Here is a 12,750-nt window from a genome sequence, read left to right on the forward strand (position 1 = left end):
GTGCCAGAAAGTCTGTGCTGCTAACACCAAAATACAAGGGGATATGCATTCATTAGAGCCAACTGAAACCCTAGAATTACTGGCTTGTGATTTGTTTGGCCCTCTTCCTGCTTCGAGAGGTGGGTGCACCCATGTTTTTGTTGTTGTGGATGGATTTAGTAAATATGTTAGGCTATACCCAATTAAAAGAGCAAATGCAAAAACGTTGGTAGAAAAGTTGGAAAAAGATTTCTTCATGAACGTTGGCGTTCCGAAGAGTTTGCTGTCAGACAATTTCAAGAATGTCTGGATAAGGCCGGAGTGAAACATCGGAAAATATCTGCGTATTTCCCCCAAGGAAATATGAGTGAACGTATTATGAGAAAATTGAATAGGCTTTGCACGACTTATTGTGCTCGGAAACACCCAAGTTGGGCAGAGCACATGAAGTATTTTGAGAATGTAATTAACAACTTAAGGCATGATGCAACTGGTTTTGCGCCTTGCGAATTGATGTTTGGCCAAGGTTGCAGATATCGTAGAATTCCCTCTTCTAACGCAAATATCCACAAACGAAAAGAAGTTAAGGGCTAGGGCAAATATAAGGAAAAGAACATTAGAAAGAAAGGAGCGTCATGACGCAAAAGCTGTACCCACCAGTTTTGAAATAGGTCAGTTAGTCCTTGTCAAAACCAAGGAAAAATCAAAGAAAATAAATGCAGAAACAAAGAAATTCATGTTCGTATACCAAGGACCTTTCAGTATCATAGGAAAACCACATGCCAATGCATATAGGCTAGAGTACCCTAAGAGTAAAAAGCTATTCGGTCTCAGGAACGTGATCGACCTAAAGAAGTTCACAGGTAGTGAATGAATTCTGTAGGGAGGAGGTTGTTCTGTAACCTCTACACAGTGTGGCAGCTGTGCAGTCCCAGCTGTGTGAGATCTTCTTTCCTTTTCAGGTCTCACTCATTCTTCATCTTTCCTATCCACAAAGTTTCGACTCCTTCTTTGCAATACAAAAATTTTCCGTCATGGCTATCAAGCCATGAGTTCTATAACCATTCTATCCACCGATTAGTGAAGAAAATACCTAATGTGACAAATCTAACAGTGACGTAAACAACGGAGAAGTATGATGTAATTAAGATACAAAGGTATTTGAGTAACAAGTATGTATAGAACCCTGGTAATATTATAAGTACAAAGTTGTTGTTTTATTGGAAATGGTCCACCAACAGTAATTTAAAAAGATATACAAATTCGTGTACAAGCAGGATCTGAAGTGGCAGTGAACCCTATTGTATGCTGTAAAGCTAACTAGTTAATGGTAAAAGAGATTGCTTAGTGTTATGAAAAATATGCAGATAAGTTGTAAGAATGAACTCACCTTGTGTAGCAAGGAATGGTAGTGTAATAGAATTGAACAGTGTTTTTGGTTGAGACGTGAAGGACACGTCCTTGAAATATTTATAAGGTTGGAGCTGGCCGTTATTTGGTGTAGTGTGTGACAGGACACACCTGCACGTGTTGAGGTTATGAGTTGGAGGCGTGAATGCGACCATAGGTGCCCTTATGTTAAATGAGACAGAGCAGCTCATGGTGTCCTATAGGTTTAAGGAATTTAGCATTACGCTCGGCCATAATTACTTAATGCACTTTTGTGGCAGGTCGAGAGAGACTACCTGTGGTTTCAGCATCGAATCGAGTGGAAATGGATTGCAACATGAGCAAACTGATCAGCTGCAATACACTATAGATATGAAATAAATGTGCTATCCTATGCGTTAAATGTTAATAGAGTGAGTGTTAAATAAGTACATACACTAGCAACATAATTGAGTAACATAATGGCAGACGTGAAACATTATTTATAGCTCAGCATAAATACACTTCGATGAAGTAAGTACATAATTGCAGATGTGGAACTGACACAGCACCAGAGGACCAATAAGTGGATTTAGTAGTCAACTAAACGTAGTGTGTTTTGAACACTCAGAACTGTACTATTAACACAAGTTACTCACATGTACAAAGAGGCTGAGAAGACAACTGCTAATCAAATATACTATCTCTAAGAATAAGGTAATCGAAGATGAGTCAGTTAAGTAAATAAAATACAGATTTGTCAGGAATGTACCGAGCATTGGTTCAGTGTTCCGGCCCAGAAATAATAAATTGAGATTAAATAGGATTTATGATTGTATGCCGTGAAATTTCCCCTCCTCTACCCTTGTGAATGGAAGTGTAGAACGCCAGCCAAAGCGGCTACAACCACGTGTGTAAAAATGAAATTGTCATGATTTGTGAAATTTTCTTTCAGGTTCAGAAAAGACTGCTAAGATATAATTATCTGTTTATGTATCATGAATAACTGTGTTATTTACTTTGAATTTGTGTATGTAAAAATATTTACAGACAATTTAATGGAATTAAGATTTTCATAATTTTACATATTTTTATGTGTTTGTCTGTCTAAGGCAATTTGTATGCCAAAGTGTTTCATTGATTTTGCTTAAATTTTGAGTGATAATGTTGCTTAAGAGGCAGTGAACATGCCAGCAATTTAAATAATTGAAGTAGGTAATAAGTTTTCTTTTAATATTTCTACATGTTTACATTTCAATTTTAATTTTCATAGCGAGTTAAGCAGTACTCTTGCTTCCCTTTCCGTAATTAATTTTTTTTTAATTTACATTCAAAAAAATTAAGTAGAGGGTGATGTAAGGAAGCAGCATACTCACGCCTTATAAAATTCACATCAGTCTTTCCATTGTGTGCCAGCCTAGTCCGCTGTAACTAGCTCTGACGTCATAAATATTGCGCAATACTTTAAAATGAAGTAAATAACCTGAAACGTTTCTAGCATGTCAGGAGTAATACAAAATCAATATGTGTTGGATATCAGTTCAATAACTTTAACCATTTTCGAAATTTGGATGTTTTTCTGTAAAAATCATTGACGCAACAGAAAAGAGCTAGAAACTGAAAAAATTATATTTAGATTCCTTTTGCATAATAATTTAGTATTCTGGATCTCACAAATTAAAATTTTAGTTGAAATTCATGATTTTCTGGGTTTTGTCTTAGAAATTAAGGAAACAAGATAGATTAAGTAGGCGAATAAATAAAGCTAGGATGTTTAAATTTAAGTAGAAGGGAGATCCGCTATAATCATAAAAATGTGAGAAGTTTCAACAGAATAATATAAAACTATAGCTATAGCGTATCTCCAAAGAGCAAGTTCAGAGCTCGTCTACTGCGTGTAGTGTACGTAACCATGAAATCGTTTTCGAGTGAAGTGTTAATTCTGGGATGACTTTAATGATCTATCTTCAGTTTGCGTATGTCGTATTTTCACGTGCCGCCACGGGACAGACATTCTATCATTATTTAGCGTGGCGTTTGATGAACATTATCATCAAATTATGGCGAGCATTCACTTAAACATTTAATGTATTTCTCAGTTGAAGTGGGCACTAGGAATTCTAATTACAGGCTTCACGTTTTGCTAATCACTTTCTGGTTGCCAATATTGTAGTTAGAGAGTCAGTGTTGAGAACGGCAAACAGCATAAATATAAAACATCTATTCTATTATTCCACCCACCGCCCCACAGTGCGTTCACCGCGATGTCGCCAAACACAGATGCGACCATCATGATGCTGTAAACAGAACGTGGAGTCATCGGAAAAAGTGACGTTTTGCCATTCGTGCACCCAGGTTCGTCGTTGAGTACACCATCGCAGGCGCTCCTGTCTGTGATGCAGCGTCAAGGGTAACCGCAGCCATGCTCTCCGAGCTGATAGTCCATGCTGCTGCAAACGTCTTCGAACTGTTCGTGCAGATGGTTGTTGCCTTGCAAACGTCCCCATCTGTTGACTCAGGGATCGAGAAGTGGCTGCACGATCCATTACAGCCGTGCGGATTAGATGCCTATCATCTCAACTGCTACTGATACGAGATCATCTTCGTGATGTAGCAATTTTAATGGCCAGTAGTGTAGGATGTGATATTATTTACTTCAAAGTAGTTAATTCGCTCATTTGCTTTCGAGATGTGTCTCGTGGAAGCCGAAAGACGTTGGTGGGATCATGATGCATATTTTCGGGAAGCCTTGTACAGTGACGGATTTGTTATGTCGTGCAGCTTAAGGATATAATGTATATTAATTACATTTGTTCTTTATAAATACTCTACATAAGTGAGGGAAATCGCAGACAGACAGACTAATTAACATAATGCATTCGTATGCAGCTATTACAATCAGTAACATTATTAAAGGAAAAGGTGCACCCATTAGAGAAATGTCATTAAAAGAAACCATAATTGCTCTAATTTATAAATAAATTATTCATTTCTGGTCCACAGTTAAATACGTGGGTGTTACCCTATACACAAGTATTTAATTAAGTGCTCGAAAGGTTTTATACCAAGTAAGTTAATATCTTACCAGTGCAGACTACAATGTAAAGACAATAATATTCCTTGTGTTAACTGGTTGTTTTGTTGATTCTTGGTATAATATTTTATAACTTATGAATAAAAAACACATGGTATTTGTTCAACGTTCTACATTATACATTACTTAACTAATTAGATATGGGCTACTAGTCATCAATAGTTACAAAGGTTGATATATGTCATTTTTATGCCTTATATTGTTGCTCAATCTCTTTTACAGCCACTGAACATTCTTCACAAATAGAAAGAAGTGAAATGTTTATGGCTCAATACTCAGAATCTTTCATTGTGTTGCATTAGACGAACCATACTTCCAAGAATAAGTATGTTTGTGTGTGTGAATTTTTGTGAGATCAAAGGTTTTAAACAAGATGCAGCCAAAGAGTCTCTCAGCTGCCCTTCAAAGATGGCAATGGTTAAAGTTCAGTATAATATTAAAAAAAAGTTCAAATGTGTGTGAAATCTTATGGGACTTAACTGGTCATCAGCCCCAAAGCTTACACACTACTTAACCTACATTATCCTACAGACAAACACACACATCCATGCCGAGGGAGGAATCGAACCTCCGCTGGCACCAGCTGCACAGTCCATGACTGCAGCGCCTTAGAACGCTCGGCTAATCCCATGCGGCAGTATAATATTAAATTGGGAAGAATTATTTCGATAAAAACGTGAAGTAAAACTATTTCTCTTACAACCAGATAAAACATGACGAACTGAGTTAATGAACTGTTGAGAAGAGAAAAAATAAATTGACAAAAATGCAGTAACCTTTGGTGACCCGTTATAATGACATGAGTGATCAGTGTAAGGTTACACATATAGTTACTGAGTATCAATTCTGTACCTTACACGAAGTAGTCTATCACATCAGCACTACTGCCAGCGGAACCCCCAGTGATCCAGAAGCTCTGTATGGCGGCGACCGCATGGTGCGGAAGGCAGCTGAATGTTACAGTGTTCGTGGGTGGGATTGAGAACCCACCAAAATTAGAAGCAAGTTGTTAGCAAAGATCGGTAGAAGCAATGGTTATCTCAGGATAGTAATAATAAGCTGAAATAAGACTGAACATTAATGTGTGTGCTTAGAAACATTAGGAACGTATTCCGTGCCTTGTACTAGAGACAATAAAACTTGCAGTTTTATAAAGGCATGTCTCCATTCGAATCTTTTTCATATCTATTAGAAATAACAGAGTGTAAAGATTTTTAATGGCAAGTATGGTGATTTGATATGGCATGTACCAGTAGGCGCATTGTCACATTTTATTCCTTGGGAGTAAGATGCCCACTCTAAGCTGTAAGACATAAAATTAGTACGACCGCCATGGCTATATCAGCGCAACTGGTTTTAGAGAGAAAGTTGTCTGTTCAAATGGTTCAAATGGCTCTGAGCACTATGGGAGTTAACTTCTGAGGTCATCAGTCCCCTAGAACTTGGAACCACTTAAACCTAAACAACCGAAGGACATCACACACCTCCATGCCCGAGGCAGGATTGGAACCTGCGACCGTAGCCGTCGCGCTGTTCCAGACTGTAGCACCTAGAACCGCTCAGCCACTCCTGCCGGCAAAGTTGTCTGTTATTAAGACGAATAACGGAATAGGCATCTTACAACAAGATAACATTGTCTTAAGGTATGTACGTATTGAACTGTACAGTTTTTATTAGTTTGACGTGCTCTTTTTTCTCACGATTTCATTGGTCACGTAAATTTTTAAATCTAGCTGACATGTACTTTTTCTATGACTTGACATTGCTTCTCTACAGCACGCTTGAATTTTAAACTCCTTCTGTACTTACATTGTACATACATAAACCTTGTTTTTTTCATCTTCTATTGCATACAATATTTATATATTTATCATATTTCTGGCAGTTTTCATAACCACTTGATAATGACTTAAAATAAAGCCTGAAACCAGTAGTGGAGTTGTAGCACCGAAAATGTAAATACACTCCTGGAAATGGAAAAAAGAACACATTGACACCGGTGTGTCAGACCCACCATACTTGCTCCGGACACTGCGAGAGGGCTGTACAAGCAATGATCACACGCACGGCACAGCGGACACACCAGGAACCGCGGTGTTGGCCGTCGAATGGCGCTAGCTGCGCAGCATTTGTGCACCGCCGCCGTCAGTGTCAGCCAGTTTGCCGTGGCATACGGAGCTCCATCGCAGTCTTTAACACTGGTAGCATGCCACGACAGCGTGGACGTGAACCGTATGTGCAGTTGACGGACTTTGAGCGAGGGCGTATAGTGGGCATGCGGGAGGCCGGGTGGACGTACCGCCGAATTGCTCAACACGTGGGGCGTGAGGTCTCCACAGTACATCGATGTTGTCGCCAGTGGTCGGTGGAAGGTGCACGTGCCCGTCGACCTGGGACCGGACCGCAGCGACGCACGGATGCACGCCAAGACCGTAGGATCCTACGCAGTGCCGTAGGGGACCGGACCGCCACTTCCCAGCAAATTAGGGACACTGTTGCTCCTGGGGTATCGGCGAGGACCATTCGCAACCGTCTCCATGAAGCTGGGCTACGGTCCCGCATACCGTTAGGCCGTCTTCCGCTCACGCCCCAACATCGTGCAGCCCGCCTCCAGTGGTGTCGCGACAGGCGTGAATGGAGGGACGAATGGAGACGTGTCGTCTTCAGCGATGAGAGTCGCTTCTGCCTTGGTGCCAATGATGGTCGTATGCGTGTTTGGCGCCGTGCAGGTGAGCGCCACAATCAGGACTGCATACGACCGAGGCACACAGGGCCAACACCCGGCATCATGGTGTGGGGAGCGATCTCCTACACTGGCCGTACACCACTGGTGATCGTCGAGGGGACACTGAATAGTGCACGGTACATCCAAACCGTCATCGAACCCATCGTTCTACCATTCCTAGACCGGCAAGGGAACTTGCTGTTCCAACAGGACAATGCACGTCCGCATGCATCCCGTGCCACCCAACGTGCTCTAGAAGGTGTAAGTCAACTACCCTGGCCAGCAAGATCTCCGGATCTGTCCCCCATTGAGCATGTTTGGGACTGGATGAAGCGTCGTCTCACGCGGTCTGCACGTCCAGCACGAACGCTGGTCCAACTGAGGCGCCAGGTGGAAATGGCATGGCAAGCCGTTCCACAGGACTACATCCAGCATCTCTACGATCGTCTCCATGGGAGAATAGCAGCCTGCATTGCTGCGAAAGGTGGATATACAATGTACTAGTGCCGACATTGTGCATGCTCTGTTGCCTGTGTCTATGTGCCTGTGGTTCTGTCAGTGTGATCATGTGATGTATCTGACCCCAGGAATGTGTCAATAAAGTTTCCCCTTCCTGGGACAATGAATTCACGGTGTTCTTATTTCAATTTCCAGGAGCGTAAAATACCTTCTGCACCATCCAAAATTTTTTTACATTTAATATCCGTTCATAAATTGTACCACATTTTTAATTTTGAATCTCTAAGCTTTCTTACACCAACTGTATTTAGTATGTAATTGATATAAAAGTGGATTTATTTGTGAATGTATATAATTGATTGTGATTATAATGCAAATATAATAAATTGCAGGATAATAGCCAAGGGAACTGACTTTAAACGTATCGATAGGAACGACGAAATGCAGTAGATGTGCCGTTGTTTATCTTTGGGTATGGAGAGTATCAGTCGCGCTGCGAGCAGAGAAGAAGCAGAGCAGCTTGAGTCATGAAAGAGTTGGGCGCTCCCGCAGATGCGGTGTGCGGCTATGATCGCGCCGGTGTAGGCGCCACTACTGCGTTGACCCGCGATTACTGAGAGCCCGGTAGGCGTGAACAGACGGAGAAAGCTGCAGTTCTCACAATTGCCTGTCCCATGATTATCCGTGGCTCTGGAGACGACTCGTGGTTCTCAGCCAGCAACAGCAGCAGCTCAGTATTGTCGTCGGCTACATTCTTCATCGCTCGCACAGCTACAACATTGTAAGACTGTTAGCTGAGAGTGTAAACAATATTGTACGGCAATTACCCAGTGACATTTCTTTCACAAAGATTGACTAACTTTCACGAATAATAACGTACAATAGTTAAAACTTGTAGGGCACCTGTGTTGTCGTTGTCCTCAGGCATTATTATGAAGCAGGGTCCCTTTCCTTTCCATGCAATCACCGAGTGTCGTAAAAATATGAAAACTGATTAACTACTTACTGCCAGTTTTTTTTTTCCTTGTTAATGACCAGTTTCAGTCTAACTTCACCTGCCTCAGTAACTGTTCAAATGAATCTGAGCTCTATGCGACTTAACTTCTGAGGTCATCAGTCGCCTAGAACTTAGAACTAATTAAACCTAACTAACCTAAGGACATCACACACATCCATGCCCGAGGCAGGATTCGAACATGCGTCCGTAGCGGTCGCTCGGCTCCAGACTGTAGTGCCTAGAATCGCACGACCACTCCGGCCTGCTCAGTAACTGTTCATTCTTGTATTGCATAACAGAGGCTTAACGAGTATGCAATTCAATCACTTACAGTAACGTAAAATTTCACTGGCAAAACTAATAACTAAAGACGCAGCACAAATTAAGATTGCGCAATTTCATTTATTCCGTATTTAGCTTATCGAGTGTCTTCTGCTGGCTTCATACGTACTCTATTGTTCTTATGTTAAAAGTAATATCAGTTGCTCATTTGCTAAAAGTACATTCAATAATTAAAAGTAAATTGCTTGTCTTTTTACAAATGTTGCATTACGTTACGCTGAGGTTACTGGAAGTCATTCTTTACGTAACGAAGTTTTAGTTACGGCCAATCATTAATTTAATCAGGAACATAATTTAACTTTACTTTCAAAGTTCAGTATTTCAGAATAAATAACTACAAACTCAGTGCTTTCTCGTTCGTTTATTTTGTCGTGAACTGTTGTGTTGTGGAAAAGCGTGACAACTTTCTGTCGCCACGCCAGTGATTATATGCTTAATTTGTTTTGTCATTACCTTTCTTAGGATTTTGGATATTCACTGCACTAGTGAGCTGGCGATATGTTTAATTATCCTTTTTTTTTTTTTGCTGATCAGCTTATCTACAACAATCCGATGCGTTGGGTTCACTGTCAACGATCATTCTCGAAGCAATCACGGTCCCATCCGATTTGCATGTGCTTTCAAAATTTACAGAACACCTTCGAGAACTTCACTTTGACAGTGATGAAGCAGTACGAGCAGAGGCGAGGGTGTGGTTTCGTCAACAAAGTCAAACATTCTACTGTGACGGAATCAACGAACTAGTCTCTCGTTCGGAGAAAAGTCTTCGCCTCGAGGATGACTGTGTTGAGAAATAAATACGTAGCCATGAAGAATGAGAATGTAGAACGTTAACAAAGTTTGTGTTATTTAAAAAATATTCTGAGATTTTACGTAAAAAATCAGAGGCATTACTTTTCAGCACGACCTCGTAGTAATTGGAGAGTTGCAAAGAAAAAACAGTGTAAGCTACAAGTATGTTACTGCAAACTAGAGTGTAGCGTTAACAATAGCTATAAATTTAGTGCCTACGAATTCTAGAGTCACATACGAGGTGTATGTGAAAAATTATTAGACTGATTTGTTATCTACCAAAGTTTTAATTTTTTTCAAACAACAATATTGTCCTCTTCAAAGTAGTTCCCTTCGGCAACTATACGCCAGGAAAGTAGTTGTTCCCCGTCTTGGTCATATCTTTTGGATGCTCTACAGAGTTGCAAAATGACGTTCTTTTAAAATTTTTCAATTTCGAGAAGAGAAAATCGTCACAAGGACTCAGATCAGGCGAATAGGGGGGCAGTGGAACAACAGCAATGCCTTTTGATGTCAAAATGTGACACTGTGTGTTCTCATGATGCAGCATACGCTTGCCTGCAATGTCCTCAATTCACCCTTTTCCTGAGCCTATCAAAGACATTTTTGTAAAACATTTGGTTGACAGTTTGCCCTGGAGAAACAAATTCTGTATGCACAATACCGTTAATATCAAAAAAGCATGCAAATAATTGTTTTGGTCTTTGATTTGCTCATTCGAGCTTTTTTCAGTGAAAGAGATGCCTCAGTATGCCAGTCCTCACCTAGCCACTTTGTCTCAGGACCATATTCAAAAATCGAGGATTCATTACCTGTGATTACACGACTGAACCATTCATGGTCAATGACAATCCTCACAAGAAGAGCAACGTACACGTTTCTTCCATTGTCCATCTGCTCAGTGAGGTTTTTCTGTACCGTTTTGGCATAATTCTCTCGTATGTGCAAAACTGACATCAAAATTTGATGTACGGTGCAAGTGTCTAACAGGTCACCCATCATCCTTATTCTTAAACGTCGGTCTGATCCCACAAGAGCAAACACGCGTTCTACGTTTTCGTCGCTTTTTGAAGTTGAAGGTCTCCATGAGATCTATGGTGCGTTCTCGGCCTTCCAAATTGATTTGTGCCAGCGAAAAACTTGTGGTCTTGGTAATTAATGTTCCCCATAAGCCAGTTTCAACTTTTCAAAGGTCACACTCGCGGATTCCCAAGTTTAACACAAAACTTGATACAATAACGTTGCTCTAAATTCCGCCGTTCCATTTTCGTAAAACACAACTTCACTGACGGCGCTATCGAGAATCACGTGATGGCTGTACAGAGCTGAAGCTTGGCCTGAGCAACTGGAGGGGATGAACACAGGGGTGTACACAACTAGAACAATACAGTGTTGCCAGCTCGCTCACGGTGTTGTCTGTCTTATTACTTCTCTCACACACTTCATATTTTGAACCATTATACTTTCAAAAGACATAAACGTAGGCTCACTGATAACGCTACCACAGTGGTGAAACATATTTGGGTTGAAACAAACAAAATTGTGCTCTTGCAAAAGGACGCTCCCTCCAAATCATTTGCTAATGTGTCGGCTTTCCGGGTGCATGGCCGGCGTTTTGTCACCATAGGTCAACGCACTATGAAACCTGAAGCAGCTCACCTGCAGAGTGGCCGTGGTCACAGCGCAGGCGATGTCGGCCACCGTGGCGTGGTCTCCCGCCACCCATCCAGTGGGCTCCAGGAACTTCTCCAGAATCCCCAGTGCATCGTATATGGCAGCTTTCTTGTCCGGTTCCACGTCAGATTTTCCCAGGAACATCAAAGGAAACTGCAAAACACGACATGATGACATTTGAATTAATCTCGTTAACTGCTAGACACATTAAGAAATACAGAATACTGCGCCTGGCAGAACAGGGGAGAAGTTAGTCTTTTCTTTGCCGTAACATCAAAAATCTACAAACAGGTTAATGTGAATGCATTTCTGACAACTGAACTATAGACTTGATAACTACGATGTCTAGTGCCACTTTTGCTCGGTGAATCATTTTGCAATAACGTGTCTTAAAACTTTCGTACATCAAAACCTAGTTATGTCATTCCACTTGAAGTTTTCTTCGTTGTATAACAGTTTTATGTGTAAACGTGTTACTGAAACTGAGCGCTCCCCTTATGCTTACAGCATAACAGTCTGCTTTTACGCCCTTTCCAATTCCTCTATGCGTGTAACTTTTCTGTGTATTTCTACTATGCCGAAGGTTCCCAACAATATATTTAACCCGGTTTATTTCATACTGTATTACTTTCTTCTTTTCGTGTTGCCGTAATTTCTACGTTGTAGTACAACGCACTCCTGTTCTCAAAAGTTAAGTTTCAGAATTTTCCTCCAAAATCTGGGGAAATTTTTGGCACTAGAGGATATCTTTTGTTGCAAAACAAAAAAAAAAAAACAAAAAAAAACTGTTTTAATTTTTATGGGCACATTAGTTTACATCTTGCGTAAACTTACTTCCTTAAGAACATAATTATTTTACGATAATTTTTTTATCTCAGCGAACCGTGCAGGTGAGATGTATTTTAATTCATGTTCCTGTTTTGACGCATGTCGTAACGTTATTATCTTGTAAATCTCTGCAAACGTTTTATTAGTCCGCACAAACCTACAAATGTTAATGCAAATGTTTTGTACGAAATGTTTGTATTTGTAAGCTGCCATGCCCAGAGTTAACTGCCAAAGTCATTCGAAAGAGTCTATACCGAGACAACTAAAATACTTTCTTATCATGTCTGCCTATCATCTCGGAAGTGTGGAATTTTTTTAGAGAAATTTTAAATAGTTTAAAATGCAAGAACACCTACGCTGGTTAAATTACGGTCAAGTTATGGAGAAAGAATATTCATAAACATACAAAGTTTGCGTTGAAACTAACACCAAGCTACACAAAAACATACACATATACTGGACCAAAGTTATTTGACATAAACGATGAGGAAT

At 40.5% G+C, this 12,750-nt stretch overlaps 1 protein-coding gene across 1 annotated transcript in view; it reads right to left on the reverse strand.

Annotated features, from left to right (window-relative positions):
• The window catches only part of LOC124622607 (glutathione S-transferase D7-like), an 82,245-nt gene that overhangs the window by 13,295 nt on the left and 56,200 nt on the right, over nt 1-12,750 (reverse strand). Inside the window, exon 5 of the mRNA XM_047148368.1 lies at nt 11,416-11,583. Within this exon, the coding sequence (XP_047004324.1) occupies nt 11,416-11,583 (168 nt within the window). The remainder of the gene's footprint in view (nt 1-11,415; nt 11,584-12,750) is intronic.

This window comes from Schistocerca americana, chromosome 7, assembly GCF_021461395.2.
Source record: "Schistocerca americana isolate TAMUIC-IGC-003095 chromosome 7, iqSchAmer2.1, whole genome shotgun sequence".
Taxonomy (NCBI): domain Eukaryota; kingdom Metazoa; phylum Arthropoda; class Insecta; order Orthoptera; family Acrididae; genus Schistocerca; species Schistocerca americana.